Source organism: Melanerpes formicivorus, unplaced genomic scaffold (assembly GCF_026170545.1).
Source record: "Melanerpes formicivorus ecotype bairdi unplaced genomic scaffold, bMelFor1.0.p_v2 SCAF_62, whole genome shotgun sequence".
NCBI classification, from domain to species: Eukaryota; Metazoa; Chordata; class Aves; order Piciformes; family Picidae; genus Melanerpes; species Melanerpes formicivorus.
The window spans coordinates 201,691-225,133 of record NW_027142414.1 but is presented as its reverse complement, the minus strand read 5'-3'; the positions used below and the strand labels follow the sequence as shown (position 1 = coordinate 225,133).

The following is a 23,443-nucleotide window of genomic DNA, read 5'->3' as shown; positions in this document are numbered from 1 at the left end:
GATGTAACATAAAGCATGTAGTTACATGCTTCCATAGAGACACACTCACTCTTTTTGACCTTGGCTGAGTGATTAATACCTTCTTCTAGGTTGATCTGTAAAATGAGGGAACTAAAGCTCATTTAGCTGTGTTAAAGGGAGGCTTGTAATGGAGAGTTAGATTAACTCACAAAGCTCTCCACAGCGGATTACTGATCTGTGAGAGTACAGGTTATGAGGCTGAGCTAGCTACCAGGAGGACTTCTAAAGATGTGGTGTTCCAATTCATCTAAATGTTGAGGACTCTGTATCAGAGAGAGATTTTGCTGTAACAGAACAGTTCTCTAAGCTCAGCCAAAAGCAAATACAAACCTAGAGGAGATCCCCAGCTCTGCTGAGATAAAAGCAAACAGAAGATACATTAACAGATATGTTAACAGTCATAATACTTTATTATCTTTTTTTTCATTGTAAACAAACCTTGGTCATTAATAATAGAAGTTGGTTTTAACTGGCAGTTCTCACTCCCTTTTTGATGCTCAAGAATTCAAAGCCCCTGGATAATTGCACTATTCATGACACAAGGCAGTTAGTCAGGATCAAAATTCCAGTTCTGCTGGTAAGAGAAAGATCCCTACATTTCCAGGTTAAGAACATCAAATTACAATGAATACCACATAAAGTGCATCAGGTACAGTGCAAAAAGGTCAGGAAGAAAGGCAGGTACAGAACTGCCTGGTCTACGTAGCAAACTCCACTCTGTGCTCAATGCAGCTGACAGAACTCGAGCAGAAAGGTAGACATTACATCAGTGCAGATCTGGATACCCAACAAACTGTAAAATCTCCTCATTAACAGAGGTTTGGAAATGGTCAAAGGCAGGGATAGTGTCACGTTTAGGATTAGCCTAATGGTTGAAAGCTGATGGAAAGCTAGGTCAGTCTGGCCAGGAAAACAAAAGCAGCTTTCATTTGTACTGTTGGCTAACGAGATAATGCAAATCTGTGGTCAGAAGGTTTTGAAAGCTAAATGTGGTCATTTCTGACTGCTTTGCTCTCAGACATTGCTCGCCCTGCTCCAGTAAGCAGAGCTCCTCCAAAAGAGGCATTTGTATCAGTGGGGCACTGCTCACGACATGCTAAAAGGAGACGGACTGAGCCCTTTCCATTACCATGGAAGTCTGTTGTGTCAGTACCGTGAGCTTGGCAATAGTGCAAAACTCAGCCTTAGTTATTTTATGTACTGAAACCATTCACAGTTCCATTACACTTCAGAAAAGCTGTTTCTTTTGAAACAATCAAATAAACCTTTAAACAACAAAAAAAATGAACTATTTTTCCTCACTTTGTGTGCTGAAATCCATGCAAATGGCAAACAAAACTCTTGCTGCAGGGCCTTGTCTTGATCTGTTTCTTTCTGAAGGTCCTACACTACTGCCTACTATTCTACCATTCTTATGTCCACTTCTCATGTCCCAGTCATGGCTGCAGAGAAGCAGCCATCCCTTAAACAAAGCAATTACACAAAGACTTTTTTGTACAGCTGAGTCAACCTACCACTTCCAGATCAGAGCCTGTCCATATAGTCTATACAGTATGTCCAGTCAATAAAGATTTCATCAGGTGTTCTATTGATTAATTATTCAGGGATTGATTATTCTGTTAGGAAACAAATAACTCCCTGAGAGGGATGCAGACTGCCTGTTGAAGTCTACCTCACCTTGCTCTCTCTATATATATTTTCTGCAATATCTGATGAAAAACTGTCAACTGCACAGTGACAAAGCTGCATTGCAACCATTCAGCAAAGAGAGAGCCATGTGATTTTTTCAACCAGTTTAAAGGATTATTTTCCCTTGGTACACCCTGTACAAGTTATGCCCTTTATCACTTCATCCATCTAGTAAGGTCTCAAGTGCCATATGTATTGGCACACATCAGGCAATGTGTCTGATAAGCAGAAATCTACCATGACAGATCTGTCCTTGCCTTTTGGAATGAACTAAAGAAACTGGGCACACTGTAACAGTGGGGAAATGTGGGGGGGGGAAAAAAAGCAACCCACAAAATTGTAGCAATGGTTTGTGTAGACACTTAAAAAAACCTTCCTGAATTTCAGTCTTTGTAAAAGATCTCTCCCATCTTGAAAGAGTTTACAGGAAACTCATAAATACAAAAAGTTTTATACTCCAGGCTACACAGAGATGACAGAAAAATCTCCTCAGTTCAATATAGCTTTTCTGGATTTAAACAAAAAAAAAGAAAAGAGTCAAAAACCAGAGTAAAGTTCATCTTCTTTCAAAGCAAAAACACCCAAACCAAACCAGACACAGAAGTGCTCTTTCCCATATGCCTGAATTCTTGCTTGTTCAGTTTGAAACTGCGCCCCTCCCCCCAGAAAAGATAGCCAAAAAACACCCTGAGGTAGTGACTGTTTGTCAAAATACAGGACTGGCACTTGTAGTTTAGTTCCTTGCCAAACACCAGAGGCATGTGAGCAGCATCCATTTGCCACCAACACCAGTCAAGAGACTTCCATTTTACCGAGAGACTGCTGAACCACACAGCCTTTGAGCTGTCCTGGAGCCTTCCCCTTCTGTATGATGGCGAAGCTCGATTACTTGTTACTTTCTTGTGCCCTGGGGAAGCCGATTTCTCATTTTGGGCTGGTGCACTGAGAGCCACTGGGCACAGATGGTCTTCACAACGTGATCTCCGCTGTTCTCAGCCAGCTGTCGCACGTGCTGGACCAGCTGCACTGCTCTGGTCTTCTCCTGTCTCACCGAGACGAGATAGGCAGAACGCAGCTTGTTGCACATCACATATGCCTGGATCTGAAGCAGAAGAGGCAGTTACAACATGGTTAGAAAGCTGCAGTAAACAAACAGGACAAGCTTAAGCAAGGATTCACTGCAAATATCTAGTTCAGACGTGTGGTACAAGGTAGTAGCAAGAAGCAGAAGTATGGCATGGAGTAGATGCCAATGTAATAGTCGGAGTGACAGCTTTATGGTATCAAGTTTGTCTGTTGTGAAAACTTCCTTACTGTATCACCATGGAATTAACATCACGAATCCTATCTTGCTCTCTAATTTACCATATCCTCAGCAAAAAGTCTAAACCAGCCACCATTTTCCACTGCTGGTTCTAGAACAGCTCCCATCTTTCAGTGATAGATCTTGCATAAAGGCAGAACAAGAAGCCATTTTTTGGTCTCCATAAAACAGTTTGTCAGTCAGAGCAGGACAAAGGACAGTTGCAACTCCGAAGGTTTGATCCCCAGCTATGTCACTCAGGCTCTACAACAATCTACTAATGCTGAGGCACAGCCTCTTCACCTATAAAAGTATGCATCATGAAAATATTCTCATATACTTATCTGTGACTTCCCAGTGGCTTGGCTGGCTGGTATGAAAGCTAACAAAGAAACCATGCGGTGTAGTTCTTGCTTCTCTCAAAAAAACCCCAACCAACCAAACAAAAAAACCCAACCTTTTGGAGAAGTTTTATTATTTAACTCTCAGTCTCAACAGAAATAGTATAATCCTGAAACAGTCAGCTGGAATGGCCATCTTGGAGATATGTTGATCCTCCTTGTCTGTCTGCCATTACAAGAAGCTTACATGTACCTAGGGGAGCAGCTGGACAACAAAATCAACAAACCCACCAATGCACCTCTCTGAAACACTTTCCCTCCCACTGTCACAAACTCTCAGTTCTCATTGTGAGGACTGTCAAGGAACTAACAGTCATAATGACATCAAATCTGTACCTTCATATCACAAGTCTACAGTTACAAACACCACAGCCTTGAGGAATTCACTGTGATTTCTACAGTCTAGGTAGTGCCCTTCAAAGCTTTGGCTTGAGTGAGGATGAGAGAGAAGATGGTGAAAGAGAATCTTGGCCTGCAGACCAAGACTGAGCTGTTTAGCTCCTGCAAAAGGAGTTCCTCTATTGTACTTTCATTTACCTTGTTTTCATCACTGTCCATGTCCTGAATCAGATTATCAAGATCCTGCATCCAAAGAAAGGAAAAAATGTTCACACTTGGAGTGACTGTAGTTTGCAAACCTTTACCTCATCAGGAACCAAGCCCCTGCACAGAGATCACAGCTAGGAGATTACACTGTCCCAACAGAAAGTGTTGCAGATGTAGACAACAGAACCTCCAATTCCTCTCTTTACTGCAGCTTCCCCTGCCTGCCACGTGTGCAGGGTATCCCTAGAGAACACCATGAGCCTGCGAATCACCCTATGGACATGGCTCCTATTGCATGATATGAACTTGTAGGTTCTCTGCATCTCAGCAGGAGTTGGCCCTGTCACCCATCCTGGCCCAAGGGGTAGACTGCGTCCCCTAGCCTGATTAGTAGAACTTCACTGAGGACATCTCCTTCCTTCACTGGGATGGAGAAAGACATTGTTAGGGCAAAAGAAATCTTCAAGTTGTTTCCCACAGAGGCAGCAGATTTTTACCTCCACACATCCTCTGCATGAGCCAGGGAAGCCTCACTAAATGAGCACCTCTCACCCCAGGCAGGAGCATTTAGCAGGATTCTGTGAAGCAGAGGTTCTCTCTCCATCATGGATACTCATTTGGGAATTGCAGGGCAGGAGCATGCTACAGCTACTTATTGGTTCCTCTCAGAGTAACTTGTGTAAGGCAAACCACACACTCCCACCTTTAGACAATGTATGGAGTATGAAGTCAGAAGGACTCACTGACAGACCAGCACAGGCACCAGAGGATGATTTCCATGTGGCCTCCATTGTCCATTTTACTTTAAATGGGCACATTGAAGGATAGAATTACCTCAGCAGGAATATTGTTGAACTCATTTAGACAGTTTAAGATAATGTTATCTCCATCATTTTTTGCTGCAGCTCCAGATTCATTGACACACTTGAGGAGCTGCCGGATCTCACTGTACTTCTGCTGCTTCACTAGTTGCTTGGCCACTTTGCTGTACACCTCTGTAGCCTCCAGCTGGAAGTCCTAGAGGTAGTTGGAACATGAAAGTAACATGTTAAATGTTCTCAGCAGGTTCTCTCACAAGTAGTCTATACAACTGAGAGAATCTCCTCAGAGGACAATGTATCACACCATGTTCCAAAAAGTCAAAGCTGTTTTGGGGGCCTCATTTCCCAGTCATTACTGCTCAGGACTTGCTTAAAGATTTTCTATACTCAGACTGGTAAAATTCAATTTTACTGGAGAATAAGAGCACTGTTAGTGTCTCCTTTTCAGGAGTGGTGAAATACCAGTTTGATTTCTTCCAGCAGAAGATTTTTCATAGGTCCCTACCCACTTCTTCCTCACTTAGCAAGCTCCCACTATATTCCTCCAGCCATCCCACCAGCAGCCCCCTTTTGTGTATCCCAGGAAATAGACCATCATACACATCCCACATAAAGGGAGAGATGACAAAAGCTGTGGACTGATCCTGCCACAAATAAGGAAAAAGAGAAAAAAGGGAAGAAAAAAAAAAAAGAGGAAGAAAACAGAAGTGATGCTACCTCAACTTCTACCCTTACATGAGGAAGGAGAGGTCTCCAGAGAGATTTTCCAGTTAATTACTTTTCCCCTCTCAGCTGGGACAACAGTACAGAGATAGCCCTGGCCTTACATATTCACTGTGTCTGCATGGCTATCATGAACTGCAGGGAGTTACCAAGTCAGAGTTCTCAACTCACATCTGATTGTGTTTTGCCACAGGTAGGTTACTGAAGGAAAAGGCACAGCCAAGGAAAAGCTGTACTTTATTCCCTCATAGGACCCTGGAAGTGTCCTACCGAAGCAGCATCTTCATTTTTGTACCAAGCTTGCTCCACATACATGGACATCTGATACTCTGAACAAGAGGCTGGTTGGGGATTTTTAATTAAAAGACATTTAAAAAAAAAAAGTATTTTGCTTGAACAACAGCTGCTTGCAGGAATTATTTTTGAAAGAATAGGACTTGCTACATCAAGTTTCTCCATACCTGAAGGACTCTAAAGGCAATTCCAAACCCCTCCTCAATGTTTTTGCCTTCCAACATGACCTGACAAGAGAGGCACAGACAAGTCTGGGGATGCACATTCGTTTTTCATTACATACAGTTAAACAAAGATGCATTTCCATATTTTGCCCAGAGATCAAAATACAATGCATTACTTCAACAGAACACAGCACCACTCCAACAGGCAGAGCAAACGTCAGGTCTGTTGTCACAAACCGACTCCCTGTGGGACACAGGGCAAATTATAGACGGAGTGGAGCTGAACATAAGAAGGGTTAAAATAACAGCAGTTATTTGCCTTGCTTCTAAACACCACAGGATGTATAGTCAAAATGTATTTATATTTGGGATCCCCTGGCTCTGAAAAGTTGGAGCCTTGAAGAGAGGAGCTCCAAGCTCTCATGCATTCTCCACTACTCTGAGACATTTTTCATATATGGAAGGTTGCACACATGTACAAATAACCTGCACATGAAACATACAAGAGGCTGCTCCAACCATCCAATGTTTCAACCTGTGTATCAAAGTAGTATTGCTGGTGAAAAATAAGAGGTGTGTACCTTGCAAGCAACATCCATTTTCATGTTATTGTTTCCAAAGAGTGTGGGCAAGGAGGAACCTGTCATTTGAGAAGTTCCAGAGCTCTCGCAGCGATGCAGGAACTTGGTTACTTCCATTTGCAGATCAACTGTATTGATGTGCCTACATAAGAGGAAAAGTTGCAACTTTACTTTTAAACAGAGGAAGTGTCAATTATTTGTGTGAACTTACTAATTTCTTAAACATAAAAACTGCTTCAGCTACATTTTGACTTTGTCTTCTGCACAGCCAAGGCTGCAGCAATGAGACACTTTTCAGATCTGTGCACTTAACATGCATCATAAGCTGAAGGTGAGCACTCCTTCACGTTATTTTAAAGAACTGAGCCAGAGAATCACATTCCAAATACCTGCTCCCTCTTTTCCATCTCATCACACACAAAGCCCAAGTACAAGAGTGATTTGGCTACATTTACACTTCAACTTTTGGATACCTATAATTTGTACATAGTTGGATGTTGTGAGTTAACCCTTGCAGGCAGCTAAGCACCACAAAGCTGCTTGCTTTGTGAAGAGGAAAGAAGAGGATTGATATATAGCTGTTTGTGCACTGTAGGATTTTTGTTTGTTGTTTAAATTAAAGGAAGAGAGATGATATATAGACATATTTTTAGCAGAAACAATTGCTCATCTGCTGGGTTGAGTTGCTGGGGGAAAAGGTAATGGGAATCCTATACTTGCAACCACCTAAAGTCAGATTTGGGTCAGGCAGAGCTAGCATGCGTTAGTTAAAACAAATTTAAACACAACTACTGAAGAAACCCTGAGTTACCCCTTTCCTATACCTCAGCTTCTGGTTTATAGATACCTTGATACATCTGTAGCAGACATTTTCTTCCGAAAAGTGAATGTCATTTTTTTCCTTCCTGAACTTCTTGAGACCTCCTGCAGATAGACTTTGAGATGGTCCTTGATCTTTAGAAGCCATGTCTGTTTGCCTCCCAGTTCAGTGTAGGACTTTGCTCCATGAGTGAAAAATCTAATGCAGGTCATGGCAGCACGAACATGATCCTAGAAGAAATATACTGAACACTAAGACAGCCCAAAGTACACCACCTTCACTAATCATTGTCTGCACTGAAGTGCTCATGCAAAGCAGGCAATGCTCTGTTTCCTTTAAAACAGTAGTTAAGAGACTGCAATGTGCCAGATTCATGACAAACACACACCAGGTCAGCTTATGTCAGGATCAGGCCTTCCTATCTGTTTTTCAGAACTGGAAAATAGGAAAAAATACACCTTTCCATCATGCAGATTCAAACCAAAGTAAATAACCAAAAGACTGACAGCATTCAACATCTCACTGAAGGAGATGGCACTGACCCTCATCTTACCTTCATGAACTGTTGCAGCTCATACAGAATATGGTAGTAATTCTTTCTCTGTAAGTATTTGCAGGCTGCAATCAAGTAGACTCCCCAGCTCTCCAGTCCTGGATCAATGGTTTCCAGTAAGTTCTCCAACATATGCAATTTTCCACTTTCATAACTTGGAATGAAGATGCCTTCAATGAACACTTCTGATGGGGATTCCTACACAAACATCAGAAAGGCATCATAAAGCAAAGCCACTGTGGTGTGTTGATTTTCATTATATAACAAAGAAGTGTTAAGTGACAGAGATCATCAAATTAATCATTCCAGTTGGACAGGATCTCTGGAGGTCATCTGGTTCAAACACCCCCTCAAAGAATTGTTCTGGGCCTGACTACTCAGGCTCTGAGCATGACAAAAATACAATGATTCAGCAGCCTTTCTGGGGCCCAGTTCCTCTCATGTCTGAATAGTCTCACTGCAGAAAAACTCTTTTCTTTATATTCAGTTGGAATTTCCCTTGCTCCACACAATGTCTACTGTCTCCTACCCTTACACTGTGCACATGTGGGAGAAACCTGGAGCTCTCTTTCCTGTAATCATGTACTTGGTAGCACGTAGCTCTCCTTTTGCCTTCTCTTCTTCAAGCTGAAAACACCTAGCTCTATTGCTCTCCTCGTATAGCATGTGCTTTAAGAGCACTAGCTACTTTGCTGGCCTTCCACTTTGACAAGATCTGTTTTCTACTAGGGACTCCAAAACCGGGTACAGTAGTGCAGATGAAACCTCACAGGGAGTGAGCTGAGAGGCATTTTTTTTACTTCACTTGACCTCCTGACTCTTGTCTCACAAATGCAGCCTCACATATTAATGTTACCATGGAAAGGAGCACGTGTGACAACCTGGCCACTGTTTCAGTACAACAGGGAAGAGAGATTAAACACAAGATGGAAAGATCAGTTATTTTTTTCATGACACTGAATTCTCATCAGCCACTGGATAGTTCATACAACAACATTTAGGACCTCAGGAAACGCCTGTACAGAAAAACACCCAGAAGACTGCATGATAGTCATTGCAATCTTAAACTGGCCCTGAAGTCCTCTTGGAAATTTGAAAAATCACTGTTTAGGTGAAGGCAAATCAGAATCATTTCCTCACCTTATTTAACAAGTGAAGCAGTGCCTCTCTCATGCAGTCATGCCTCATGTAAAAGCTTATTATTGCCAGATTAGTGCCATAACTATGTAAATAGAACAAGCACTCTTGATAGTAGCTGTTGTGTTGTATCTTCCCCTCACACATCATCTCCAGAGACAGACTTCTTGTTCGCAGGGTTGTTTCCAGTTCCCTCAGTGTGGCAAAGTAATCATCGTCCTGTTGTTAAAATGGAGTCAACAATAGATGATAAGTAAGAGGAAAACTTCCTTTTCACTTAGATCTTGTCCTTCAGTCCTGAAGCATTTCTGCTAATGTTATTTTTTAAAACAGTCAGCATGATAGAATGGCTCATCTAGTTCCAGCCCCACTTTCCATAGGCAGGGACAGCTTCCAATAGATTAAGTTGCTCAAAGCCCCATCCAACCTGGCCTTGAAGAAAATATTGCTTTGGAGGGGTGAGAATTCAGTAATGCTTTTTATAAACTCTAGGCTGCAACTCTGCTCTCAACAGAGGTGCTGAATGTTGCTGTAGCCAGCATGACTGTCCAGGGACAGACAGGAGACTTATTTAAATACAGTTCCCTGTCAACAGCTACTTCAATAACCAAATTCAAATGGGCTTTTTTATTCTACTAAAATATGTACTACTGAGAGATCTCTTATCATTATAATTCTGCAGTCATTTAATACTAGATGTTGGGGTTTGGTACCTCATCAGAACTCACAGAGCTAATCCTAAACTGTGTAATAGTCCTTTTTGACAAGGAAAGAAGAGTGGGACAGCATTTGCAGATTCTTTGAATTCCTGCAAAGGTAGTTTCAGTAGCACAACAGCATCACAACATACTGTTGGGGTTGAGTTTAGTTTCCTCAGAGTGTAGTAATAACATGTTAACCAGTACAACTTCTTTCCCCTTGCCCTGGTTTTGGCCGGGACAGTGCTAATTCTCTTCCTAAGCAGGTGGTATTGGTAGCTGGTGTTTTGGATTTAGTGTGAGAATAATGCTGAAAGCCCACTGATGTTTCAGTTGTTGCTAAGTAGTGCTTATCCTTAGTTAAGGACTTTTCAGTTTCCCCATGCTCTGCCAGTAAGCAGATGCGCAAGAAGCTGAGAGGGGTCACAGCCAGGACAGCTGACCCCAACTAGCCAAAGGGATATTCCACACCACAGAACATTATGCTCAGTACATAAACTGGAAGGGAGCAGACAGCTGAGAGATGCTTAGTCGCCAGCTGGGGTTAAACCATGACACCCTTCCGCTAAGTATGCCCCAAATTACTACAAAATCCTATGATCTGGTTCTCAGCCAACAACTCACCATCACCAAACATCTCACAAACGTCTCAACAACATTCAGTTTACAATATGCAACCATGAGAAGAGAAGGAAAAAACCCAAACACCTGATACAGGAGCATGTTTTGCTATAGGATGCGCATTGAAACACTGCAGAGCAGAAGACTCTTACCGCAATGAGTATGGGCTTCACTGTGGACTCCAGATACTGTATCACATCCTGGACCAGCCTTGAACCCTGGCTCAGCTGGTTCAGATCCATAGGTGGCTTTAAACATCGGTTAAACTTCTCTCTTGCTGAACTTAAATTTCCAGCTTTAAGGCAAGCCATGCCCCAGGCATGCCACGCTCCACATGGATCCAAGCCAGATTTTGTAGAAACCTGAACTCATAGAATAGAATAGAATAGAATAGAATAGAATAGAATAGAATAGAATAGAATAGAATCAATAAGGTCAGAAAAGACCTCAAAGGTCATCAAGTCCAACCTGTCACCCAACACCTCATGACTACTAAACCATGGCACCAAGAGCCACATCCAATCCCTTTTTGAACACCTCCAGGGATGGTGACTCCACCACCTCCCTGGGCAGCACATTCCAATGGCTAACAACTCTCTCTGTGAAGAACTTTCTCCTCACCTCCAGCCTAACCTTCCCCTGGTGCAGCTTGAGATTCAAAATAATTTGTTAATATTCCAACACAGTCCTAGCCTGGAGAACAGGAAAAACTGACTTAACACACAGCCTGATCATGACCTTTCACTTCCTAGAGCAGATTTCCCATTAGAAATAAAACAAAACATAAAAACCTCTTGATTATTTCTGTATTACTGGTGCAATATACCAACTACCCAAACATCCAAATGTGGAAATATTGTTATTGTAGAAGTTTAAGACACTAATTTATCTGGGAAAATTCAATTCAGTGGTTCTAAAACTCAGGACATTTTCACATCTGCTTATCTACAGCAGAGGATTTTTACAGAGCAGAACTCATCAGATTTGTGGTTTAATTAAAAAAACCCAAGGCTTCAAAAGATGCTTCACAAACTGCCACCAGACCAGCTGCCTTTAAGTGTGAACTAATCAAACTGATTTTATTCTAACAAGGCCTCTATTGCTGCTGTTTATAACCCCTCAAAAATCCTTATCTGTTGACAGCATCATTATCCTGTTCTTAACCAACTGCAATGCCGCAAACCAGAGCTTCATGAAATCCTGGGAGCAGGGGAAAGAGAGAAGATGATGAATCACACCAGATGAGCTCCAATAGATTTGCCAGCATTGCTGATTTTCAAGTCAATGCTTGGGATGTGGGCCCTACTAGTCTCTTCTATGGGATTATAGACAAGTTAAATCAAATGTACAGGCTTCAGATAAGGTCCTGCCACAAAGGCTCACAGTATCAACAAGGTTGGAAGAGACCTCAAAGATCATCAAGTCCAACCTGTCACCACAGACCTCATGACTAAACCATGGCACCAAGTGCCACATCCAGTCCCCTCTTGAACACCTCCAGGGATGGTGACTCCACCACCTCCCCGGGCAGTACATTCCAAAGGCGAACGACTCTCTCAGTGAGGAACTTTCCCCTCACCTCCAGCCTAAACTTCCCCTAGCACAGCATGAGTCTGTGTCCTCTAGTACTGGTGCTGGTTGCTAGAGAGAAGAGACCAACCCCTTCCTGGCTACAACCACCTTTCAGGTAGTTGTAGAAAGCAATGAGGTCTCCCCTGAGCCTCCTCTTCTCCAGGCTAAACAATCCCAGCTCCCTCAGCCTCTCCTCATAGGGCTTGTGCTCAAGGCCTCTCCCCAGCCTTGTTGCCCTTCTCTGGACACATTGAAGTGTCTTGATGTCCTTCCTAAACTGAGGGGCCCAGAACTGGACACAGTACTCAAGGTGTGGCCTAACGAATCAGTCGTTCTACTGGATGCCAAGATTCCTCTATTTAATGACTTCCTTGCAGTTAGTTCCTTCCAATTTTAATTGGACTGGCAAAAAAAGACCCCTACTCTTCCCTCTAGCAGCCTGCTCCACTGCAGAACGATTTTTTCCTTCTCCAATTTTTTTTCCCAGTGTTCAGAAAATTATTTCTTCCTGGCTTAAAAACTTAATCCCAGTTTGTAACTGTTTAAATGTCTATATTTCACACATCACATCCATCTGAACTCAGGAGGGAGAAACCAAAAAGCCACTACAGAAGCACTACTAACACTGAATGTCATTACCTCTATAGCTAGCTGATAGTACTCTGCTTCCAGAAGCTGATTTCTTAATCTTGTCACTGCTGCAGGGAGAAGAATCTGATCCAAAGATGGTATTGGACGGTAGGCAGCAGCAACCAAAATACTCAACACATCAACTTTACTGATGTAGCTAGAAAGAAACAAAGAGGTTAATCAAATTGCTCTTACATACACTTTGACTATTACTATACACCTAGAGAACTTTGAAAAACTCCTACAATAGTGGCTCCTAATCACCAAGATCCCAAGTTTCTCTATCCATCACACTGTCCCATTCAGCTGCTTTTTATTGGGGCTCATGGCAACATTGGCTGATACTGACTGCAGATATCAGCTTTATGTTACCAAATCAAAACAGTAACTGTGAAATTCCTGTATTACACCTTCTATCCCAAGCTCTGTAGGATAAAACTTAAAGAAAGTGTAAAATGCTCGTTCTCAGGAAGTAGAATAGAATGAACCAGGTTGGAAGAGACCTTCGAGATCATCGAGTCCAACTTATCATCCAACGCTATCTAATCAACTAAACCATGGCACCAAGCACCCCATCCAGTCTCTTCCTAAACACCTCCAGTGATGGTGACTCCACCACCTCCCTGGGAAGCCCATTCCAATGGCCAATCACTCTTTCTATGAAGAACTTCTTCCTAACATCCAGCCTAAACCTCCCCCAGCACGGCTTGAGACTGTGCAGGTTAAAATCCTGTATTGAAATACAGATTGAAAGCCGATACACAATCTGAGCAGTAGAATATTTACTTCAGTCTTTGTGAAAGATTTCTCCCTACTCTGAGACTTTTCTCAGTAATTATGTAGTTATAATACTTGAATTTTTACTGCTTGAACTCTCACATCATTCTTACATTATGAACTTCTTGTTTAAGAAGTCTGCAGTACAGTCACAAAGCAGCCCTCTTACTCTCCAATCCCCAGTGGGAAAAAAAGGTAACAATCTTGACAATGACAATACCTCACCACATCCCAGCGAACATCTGATAAATCACCTGTCACAGAGAGCTAGATCCTGGCTCCTTCCAGCTTTTACAAACATCATTTTGGCACTGAAGAGCAATTGTTTCATGATGTCCATAAGGAGACCAGCATCCACCTCAGGATTAGTGAGCCCTTGGGACAGCTTGCAGCAGTGCTCTATCAGTTGGTGTCCACACACTATACTGTCACTGTGCAGGCTAAGGATGGCAATACACAAGGAAGAGCTGGGAGCCTGACAGTTTGAGAAAAGACAGACAAGCATGGGTATTGAGGTAGCTCTCCAGGGGACTGCTTATATGGGACTCTTTCTCCAGATCTCACCTGTTCATAATAAAATTCACTGCGTACAATTTCATTCTCTTCTTCATTCAGGGTAAAAATCCATTCAAGCTCAGCTGCCTTGGGTATTCGCACCACTGTGGAATATTCATTATTAGAAGTCTCTGCAGTCAAAAAAGGAAACACCAGGTAGAATCACCAATAAACCTGGCTATGGATACATAATGCAGAGTATTCCCATACTCTTGTAAAACAGTCATCTGTAATCCTCTCATTGCGCCACCTCCTGGCAGCAGCACGTCAGGCACACATTACAGAAACATTTCCATTCCTCAGCAGGCCATCAAATTATACATAAACTTACTTTCACTGCTAGCAACACCCTGACACCAAGAACTGTCTCCAGTAACATGTTCAAATGACTATCTCGCTCTTGTCATACTGGCACAGTAATCTCCCCTCTTCAGACTTACCTCAAGCAAGTTATTAAATATTTCTGAGCAGGAGGCAAGCGAAAATATGAGTGGAAACTGAAGAATCAGTTGTAAAAGAGTGGGTGAATTGATTTAATTGCCTGTATCTTTCTAGAATTCAGGTTATTTGAACACACAGTCCATCTGCTTTAAGACAACTGGTTGTGAGAAGATGAGCTAACTCCTTACATTGTTTTCGTGTAAACTAGCCCTGCAGAAAATTGGAGTTTTGATCACATGACTCAAATTTCACTTCTGTGAAGTCTTTTTCTTCCCTTCAGATTAAGGAAATTTCTGTTTTGAAATCAGTAACCCAGAAGAGCTACAAATCATGCGTTGCCAGTCATCTGAGGGCAGCTGAGAATGAACAAGCCCTCTGATGCTCATGGTTGTGATTGTGATTCCCAACAGAAAAATGTCACAATGCTAAGAAATGGAGAGCTAAGCTAATTTGCTACTCTTCCCTCTGATCAACTTCCTCTTCTTCTTGGAAAAACTTAAATTAAAAAAAGGAGAGGAAAAAACAAAAAAGTTGCCATTTCTGAATCAAACTTGAAACTGGAATAATTGCAGTAAGCCAGGCTTGAAAACATTTGATAAGCCTTCTTCATGGTCTCATCAGATAGGTTAGAAAAGCAGAATAAACCACTCTCCTTTCCATACTGTTCTTATTCACTCATACTGAACAAATAATATGATGGGCCCAATGGTATTTAGAGCTGCATGCAAAGAGAAAAGAGCCCAGAAACTGTATTTCAGTTGTTTGCTTTGTAACACAGGTAGCAGTAAAGCAAGCCTTCCTTAACAGCAAAGCAATAAATTGCTCTAATAGCCCATAATACTTTAAAAGGATAAAGAAAATAATCTCCTGGGGTTTGGGTTTTGGGGTTTTTTTGTAGCACAAATGCAAATTGTGTTTCACATGGCTGCTGTAAGCCCTTCAAATAACTATGGTTTGGTCTGTCAGAATTTCATGTCAGTGTGGGGAAATCTTGCAGAATCACCATAAACACCACACTACACAACAAGGAGTAAAAACCTTCTGAGGAAAAATGGTAGAGAAAAAGAAAGTCAACTAAATTTTGTTATTCCTGAAGCATTATGATATTAGATGTGAAAATTCAGTCCATGTTCACACAGCCAGCAAGGGAGATGGACACAAAAAGGGCCATGAGAGGGGCTGCAACTCTGTGCTACCCCCAGACACGGGGAATTAAACACCACAGCACATTTCAGTGGCATTCAGGGCTGTACTGACGTGCTTTGTATAAAGAGGATCAGTCAGAACAGCTCTGTAGTGGGCCAATTAATTCCTGCTCATACCACAGCCTCTCACTGACTGTTTTTAGTATGCAAAGTGCATTCTCCAACTGCTGTGTTTCAGTTCTTTCCTTTGATCCCCATCCAGCACACTCGATATTGGCTCAGACATCTCTCCTAAATCAGTTTCCATTCACAGAAGTTTGGAATACTCAGTCTCAGCCCACCATGCAAAAGCTATCAGGGATATTTTGTAGCTAATGTTTTGATCACCCTTCAGCTGCAGCTAAGTGTTATCAGCTTCCTAACTCTGCTGCTAATCAAGCATTTTTTAAAAAGTGAAGTTTAACATTACCTTCCACTTGGGCCTGATCTCCTTTTGCACTGTAATAAAATAAATGACAGAAAGAAACATCATGCCTACTCCAGCACACTGGGGAAAACACAGTTTCAAATGAGAGATCACTATGGCTAGCCTTGTCAGAGGACTGTCCTGAAAAAATTCTAACACCTCTCCTTCCCTGCCCCCTCCCCTGTTCCCACCCCCTACTGTCTGGAAATACAAGAGCCTACATCTGCATTGTTGTATTTCAACTACATTAAGTAATTAGCTCTTGTAACTTTCTGTTGGAATGGCACTGTTGTACATATCCTAAAAAAGCAAAGATGGAGCACAAGAACTGCCCAGTATCAGGATGTGTCAAAGTGAAAATGAAGTTTTTGGCATCCAGGGCTCTAAGTCCTTAAGATTTAGTTGGTTTTGGTATACAAATAGGACAAATAGCAAAAAAAATAAAAAAATAAGCCAGACACTTAAGCAATTAAAACATGACAGGTGGCATTCAGACTCACTGCTGGGCTCTGCTGACCTAATCTGGCAGTGTAAACAACCACTGATAGAAACTGGTTCAGCTAAAGGTAATGTTTGCTATTTCACAGGTTCCTTGTCAGATCTGCAGACTACTCCTCTTTTCCTAGCAAGCCTGCTGATACTGCCACGGCAGATACTGCTATCTGCAGGCTTGCTAGGAAAAGAGGAAGTGCAGCTGAAAAGAGTAAGCCTTACCCTCTGTGACTCTGTCAAGCCTGCCGAGACCACTATAGCCGATACTGCCACCAGCAGGCTTGACAGGGTTACAGGAAGTATCAGCTATAGCAGCCTCAGCAGGCCTGAGAGCCACAGAGTAAAACTCATTCTTCTCAGCTGCACTTTTCACCAGCTGGCCTAGTGTACACACAAAGAATTTTACTAAGGGCAGTTTAAGAGCCTGTCTAATTCAATTTGGTTTTGAATACCCAAGAGTTTGAGGAGTTGTAATCAAGGGATTATGGAATAACATTAAAATACTGCTATGCTCAGCAGAGCTATTCAACATGTGATGTTAATCCAGAAGACAAATAAACTGCAAGAGACACTGTCACACTGTAGTAGTTTGTGAACTGAACGTTTTACATCAAAGCATTCAATGATTAGGTTTAATAATTGATGCTTAAAGAACAGACTTTGTTGCTTGGTTTTCCAGTGTTCTATTATGAAAAGTAAACTGAGGCATAAGGAACGTCCTCACACCTATCAAACCTAAAAATCCCACCAGCTGGAGGCTAAAAAGCTGATGTTACTATATCATCCAGATCAACCCAAATGCTTATTTCCCTCTCATTTCATTCATGTACTCTGCTGTCTACATGAAATTGAGGAAGCGTTAGAATGGAAGAACTTACACACTTGTGTCTTGTGCTAAGCCAGGCAGATGTTCTCTGTTATAGTAGCTATAGCATTGATCACATACACGAGACAGATTTTCTCTGCAAGCTTCTACTGCCATTTTCTTGGTGGAACAAGCACTGCACACCAGCCTGCCACAGCGCCTGCAGTGATGGCGCCGGTTAAACTAAGCAAAAGAGGCGATGGATGAGTTACAGAAAGAATTTACTGAAGTCCCCTCCTAGTATCTGCCTCCTCTCATAAGTAAACTTATTTCCTCTGAAGAGAGGAAACACCATGCTTGATAAGGCTTTTCAGAACCATGCAATAATTGATTACCACTGTTATAATTCTTTCTGCAGAGGGCACAGCAAAGGGAAAAACAAAACACAACACCAAAGCCCAGAGGCAGGCACTTAAACCATGTTTGCTGCCCCAGTGTCTCGGGCTTTTCACTGCCTAAATTGCCCCTGTTTTGATCACAGCACTCATTAGGTCATCTCTTGGGAAAGTCAGAAGCTGTAGACGGTCTTTTTGACACTTACTTAAGTAATTTCCAAACTCAAAAGAAATAGATACTTTGAGAAAACTGCACTCAATTCAACAAAAGATAACAGACTGTCAGCACACCTGCAAAACTCAGAATCCTCCCTTAGAGAACCAAAGCAGTTACTCAAGTATTCTATGAAACAATAGGTATTAGAAAAGTGCAGACAAGAGCAAAGATTACATTTTCTATGCTGGTAATCTGAACTGTATGATACTCATATTCATATTATCTCTTGTTGGCACAGTCAACTGGACAGCCTTTTGGAATATTAATATAGCTATTACTACACATTTTTGAGACCTCATATTTGTCTCCTCTCTGATGAGCAGGTTTCCTCTTTAGGCTCTATCACTACACACGGCTCTGCAAAGAGCCAACTGCTGCCAGTCTCCTCAGCTACGTTAAACAGAAACTAATGGTTAAATGCCAAAGGGTTGGCAATCTTGTCAAGCTTACACTGATGCAGACAAACACATAAAGTAGCTAGTGTCTCTTAGGAAATGGGCTATGAGCATGTATTCATATCAAGGTCACAGTTCTAGGGATACCTGCACTTCATTTTTTGCCCCTTACCATAGTGAAGCGTTCAGTTTTGCAAACCATGCATATCGTTTCAGTGTCATCAGGTATCCACTGCTGCTTTGGTGGTGGCTTCTCAGGAGGCACAAATTCTTGAGGAAACAAACTCTGCTGAAGACTTCTGTCTCTGGGACTTGATGATATGGTGACACCTTAAAAAAAGCCAGGCCAAGAAAAACATGGAATAGGATTTAAGCTGCTTAATGAAGTCTTGAATACCAGCAAATGCTACAGACTTCCAGAGGTTGTAAGATCTTTCTGTCTCACAAGATGAGTACCAGTATCTTTCAATTAGGCATGACAGAACAACATTGTGTAAAGAATATATACACTTTAAGCTACAGTTCTAAGATAGCAACACTCCAGAGAACACTTCAGGTAGCAAGGTATCAGTGTGTAGCTCTAGTTCCAGCCCATCACTAGCTGAGAATCACCAGACTTGGAGCTCTGAGGATATCCTCTCCTGGTCACTCCCTGAGAGCACAGGCTGTGCAGCTCTTACAATGTATACCCTCTGAATACTGCATCTCTTGCATTAGATGCTGAAGGGAACCTATAAAGGCATTTATGGTTGGCTTTAAGCCACAAATCTTCTTCAATTCTTTTGGCTTAAATGATTTTATTTATATTAATCTGTGTTTGAGGACTGTGTGTGTAGTCTCTTAAGCAATATAAGGTGTGCTGTATCCCTCAGGTCACAAGAGGGATCCTAGAAAAAAAAAGGTATATTCAAGGACCAAAAGAATGACACATATAAGAGAACCCCAACCAACCGAACAACCCTCCCCTCAAAAAAGACACAAACTCCAAAACCCAACATAAATGAGATGTCTACTGTAAAACCAAAGTTAAGATCCACAAAAAAAAATAAAGTGGCAAAAGAATAAGAAGAGAGAGATAAGCACCACAACAATGGGTTCCAGACAGGCTCTGCCTGTATACTGGGACAGAGGTTACGGAAGTCACAGAGTCACAGAATGTTAGGGGCTGGAAGGGGCCTCAAAAGATCATCTAGTCCAACCCCCCTTCCAGAGCAGAATTACCTATACCAGATCACATGGGAATGAGCCCAGGCAGGTTTTGAATATCTCCAGAGAGGAAAACTCCACAACCCCCCACTGGCAGAAAGATTAACCTGCAGCACCATTAACCCACTAGCAGCCCAACTGTGGGAAAGAGGCAATTTATTTCCACCCCCCTACAGATGTAGTCCTGTTTTCTGTGATCTGTTCAACACTTTTTGTCGTTTTTTTTTTTTTCTGTAGGGTCTGAAATGGAAAGGTTTTGTGCTGATCTTTCAGACGTTTTATAGGTACCTAAGAAAACACAAAACAAAGTCATACACTTCTTGTTCGCCTTTAAGTTCTCTTTCAATTGGGCACAAAGCACGGCCACACCTTGGAGGGAACTAACTACAAGGAAGTAATTAAATAGAGGAATCTTAGCATCCAGTAGAAAGACTGATTGGTTGGCCACACCTTGAGTACTGTGTCCAGTTCTGGGCCCCTCAGTTTAGGAAGGACATTGAGACACTTGAACGTGTCCAGAGAAGGGCAACGAGGCTGGGGAGAGGCCTTGAGCACAAGCCCTATGAGGAGAGGCTGAGGGAGCTGGGATTGTTTAGCCTGGAGAAGAGGAGGCTCAGGGGAGACCTCATTGCTGTCTACAACTACCTGAAAGGTGGTTGTAGTCAGAAAGGCGTTGGTCTCTTCTCTCTAGCAACCAGCACCAGTACTAGAGGACACAGTCTCAAGCTGTGTCAGGGGAAGTTTAGGCTCAAGGTGAGGAGAAAGTTCTTCACAGAGAGAGTTGTTAGTCATTGGAATGTGCTGCCCGGGGAGGTGGTGGAGTCACCGTCCCTGGAGGTGTTCAAGAGGGGACTGGATGTGGCACTTGGTGCCATGGTTTAGTCATGAGGTCTGTGGTGATAGGTTGGACTTGATGACCTTTGAGGTCTCTTCCAACCTGGGTGATTCTATGACTCTGACCTACTAACCTGCATTAAATGAGACCCAAGTTACTATTAAGTGGTGGGACACACACAAGGTATAAACCAAATAAGAGCACATTGAAACAAAATGGCACCAAGGTCTTAACCTCACCAGTGAAGTTGACAGGAGATAGCTCTGATGATCCTGACTTAGACAGCACTTCACACTCCAATACCTGATTGATACTTTCTTGGATACGTATTAGGGAATCTAGGACAAAGGGAAGGAAAAAATAAAAAAAATCAGAGAACAATCAACACTGGCCACAAAGCTACCTGGTTTGAGGAAAATCAGAGGAATTCCTTCACAGGATTGATGTAAGAATGTCAGCACAGAATGGGATAATTACATAATGACAAATTACTCTGTTTTCACAGGATGTCAGGGGCTGGAAGTGACTTCTGGAGATCATTGAGTCCAATCCCCCTGACAGAGCAGGGCCATATAATGTATTGCAGGTTGCACAGGAATGTATTCAGATGGGTCTGGAAACTCTCCAGAGAAGGAGACTCCACAACCTCTCTGGGTAGCCTGTTCCAGTGCTCCATGACCCTTAGTTCTTCCTCATGTTGAGGTGGAACTTCCTGTGCTGTGGTTTACATCCATTGCCGCTATTACAGTGCAGAAGTGAGAAGAAGCTGTCCCTGCCTTCTTGACACCCAGCTCTCACATATTTATACACATTCATTGAATCAGATCTCACCCTTCTCTAAGTATATAAAATTCAATGACCTAAAGGGTCAGGATCCTTGCCAAAGCAAGGGGCACAGGAATAACACAACAGAGAATAAGTGTCATGTGTCACAAGACACTCATGGTAAATACTAAATGTATCAAATGGCAACGGAAAGAATGTACTTGCAAGGTTATTGGTAATTTGTCAGGAAAAGAGTTAAAATCTGATGCTTTTATGTTAACAAGAGCTGCATCTTTAAATCATGAAATGAAGTCAACATTTGGAAAGTGGTACAAAGCAAGTTAGTGCCATATACATAGACATAAACAGATAGGTACACTTGCCATGTGCTCTTAACAATGAAACAAAAGTGCTGTACTTATCTGCAGCAGCCTCTGCTACGCCAGCTCTAAAGCTCTGGAAGGAGAGCCAGATGCAGAAAAAAAAAAAAAAAAATCAAAAGACAATATGGATGTGAAGGGACTGGCAAACCAGAAAGAAGAATTGTGCCAACACCATTCAAAAGAATTACAAGTTTAAAAGATTTCTATGTGAAAAAAGGAACAGGACACTAGCAGGAGGAAAGACTATGTAAGATAAAATGCCCATTCTGTTTGGGGGAAAGTGGAGTTGGCTGAGGTTTTAGAGCTGCTGAAGTCATCAGTGACTTTATGTTAAACAGGAAGGAAATAAAATTGAACTATATCATAAAATAAAAGAGACCCCCAAAAAGGAGTGATGGAGAATTCAAGACACTTGTGAAACTCTTGGGTCTTGAGGACACACAAAAAAGGCAAAGACTTTTAAGACCATGTCCTTGGCTAGAGCAAGACTGGAGGCACACATCTGAAAATGTTATGGCACAACTGGTGAAAAGATTCTAGGGGTAAATCAGCTCTTTCCCAAGTGGAAAACTGCATTCTCATGGACACTCACCTGATTTCTTTTCCTTTAATGCAAAAGGGAATTTGAGAGCTTTTTCTGCATATTCGGAGAGCAAATTGTCAATGTCCTCTACCGTAAAACCAATTTCCTGTCCAGTTAAAAGCTGGTGCAGTGTCTGCACAGCAACAGCTACCCAGTCCACCTTCATATTCATGAGAAGCTGTTCCAGCATGAGCAATGGCCTGGAGGAGAGGTGGATGTAGTTAACACGGGAGAGCTCAGGCAGAGTCAGCAGCACCTGAGACAGAAGGGAAAAAGCATATGTTAAGATGATACACCTTCAATTTTTTTTCCCTCTTTTTATGGGTGAGATTAAAGAAGAAAAGAAGTTAGCACAGTAGCTTATGCAGGGAAAGAAATATAGAGGCCAAAAAAATGTAAACAGGAATTCTCAGACCTATTCCTACTTCTGTTACAGAATTACTAAGTGGATTTGCAAAAACTGCCTAACTTCCACCTTCCCATTCCGTAGAACACTGCCTCATTTCAGAGGCAGTTGAAAGCATTTTGTGACCTTGTAACAAATATTTTCTAGTAGGGTAGAGTACATTCTCCTATTAAATAAGCTTACAAAAAGAGGTGTTATCCTCACATCATTTGAGGAAATGTCAGGAGAAGTAAAAGTAATCCTAAAGAACAGTTAATATGGACACTTTCCAAATAAAACCATGTCTTCAAAAGAGGGAAACAGGAAACCCAGCAATGTACTGTTGGGACACACACGGGAGCAAAATGCTGTTTTGCAGTCCTGTAACAAAACAGACACTATGAAAAATACTGCATTTTGTTTACATATAATGCTTTCAATGAAACTCGTCTATTGCAGTGTTAATGCATCTATCCCTAGGCTGGACACAGAAGCTGTATGATTACTTCAGTAAAGGCAATGGCCATCCAAAAAGAGGAGTGATACTGTCTGCCTTTGGAAGGTACTTGAGAGAAACATCCCATGTAAGCGTCGAAGACCACCATACAGGTGGGCATATGTAGGACACCTGGTTTAGTGACACCAGCAAGTAAGCTGAGGGTGCTTCCTTTTTCACTTGGGACAAAGATAGGAACTCTTGATAAAAACATTAAAAACCATGAGGTTTTAGATACCTTTGATCCTATATAGAGCGCCTGGATTTCGTTACGGCGTGCTGTTGTCAGATTTGCATAGAAGTGAGCGGTGAGGTAATCAGCCAAGAAGTGAGAGGCTGCCAAGTTTGGATACTGGTCAAGGGACTGTTCACTGATGGCAAGGCAAATACCAGGGTCATCAATTCTTTGTAAAAGCTACAAAACCAAACAAAAGACAGTGAATCCCCACTACATTCCAGGAAAGCAGTCTTTATAGCAGGCAGTCCATGACAGATTATTGCCCTGCAATGTTCCAACGAGCAAACTAA

The 23,443-nt window shown here is 42.1% G+C and overlaps 1 protein-coding gene across 5 annotated transcripts in view; it reads right to left on the bottom strand.

Moving 5' to 3' along the window:
• Positions 1 to 415: 415 nt before the first annotated feature.
• The window catches only part of ZFYVE26 (zinc finger FYVE-type containing 26), a 51,461-nt gene continuing 28,433 nt past the window's right edge, over positions 416 to 23,443 (bottom strand). For all 5 annotated transcript variants that reach the window (XM_068162054.1, XM_068162056.1, XM_068162055.1 and 2 more), the window contains 18 exons: positions 23,154 to 23,330; positions 22,044 to 22,290; positions 20,543 to 20,641; positions 18,435 to 18,592; positions 17,329 to 17,498; positions 15,962 to 15,990; positions 13,916 to 14,037; positions 13,606 to 13,826; positions 12,584 to 12,731; positions 10,525 to 10,734; positions 9,057 to 9,272; positions 7,917 to 8,114; positions 7,391 to 7,593; positions 6,544 to 6,685; positions 5,966 to 6,025; positions 4,795 to 4,977; positions 3,952 to 3,996; positions 416 to 2,812 (listed from right to left, as the gene is read on the bottom strand). In XM_068162054.1, coding sequence (XP_068018155.1) covers positions 2,603 to 2,812; positions 3,952 to 3,996; positions 4,795 to 4,977; positions 5,966 to 6,025; positions 6,544 to 6,685; positions 7,391 to 7,593; positions 7,917 to 8,114; positions 9,057 to 9,272; positions 10,525 to 10,734; positions 12,584 to 12,731; positions 13,606 to 13,826; positions 13,916 to 14,037; positions 15,962 to 15,990; positions 17,329 to 17,498; positions 18,435 to 18,592; positions 20,543 to 20,641; positions 22,044 to 22,290; positions 23,154 to 23,330 — 2,838 coding nt within the window. In that variant the 3' untranslated portion in view covers positions 416 to 2,602. The remainder of the gene's footprint in view (positions 2,813 to 3,951; positions 3,997 to 4,794; positions 4,978 to 5,965; positions 6,026 to 6,543; positions 6,686 to 7,390; positions 7,594 to 7,916; positions 8,115 to 9,056; positions 9,273 to 10,524; positions 10,735 to 12,583; positions 12,732 to 13,605; positions 13,827 to 13,915; positions 14,038 to 15,961; positions 15,991 to 17,328; positions 17,499 to 18,434; positions 18,593 to 20,542; positions 20,642 to 22,043; positions 22,291 to 23,153; positions 23,331 to 23,443) is intronic.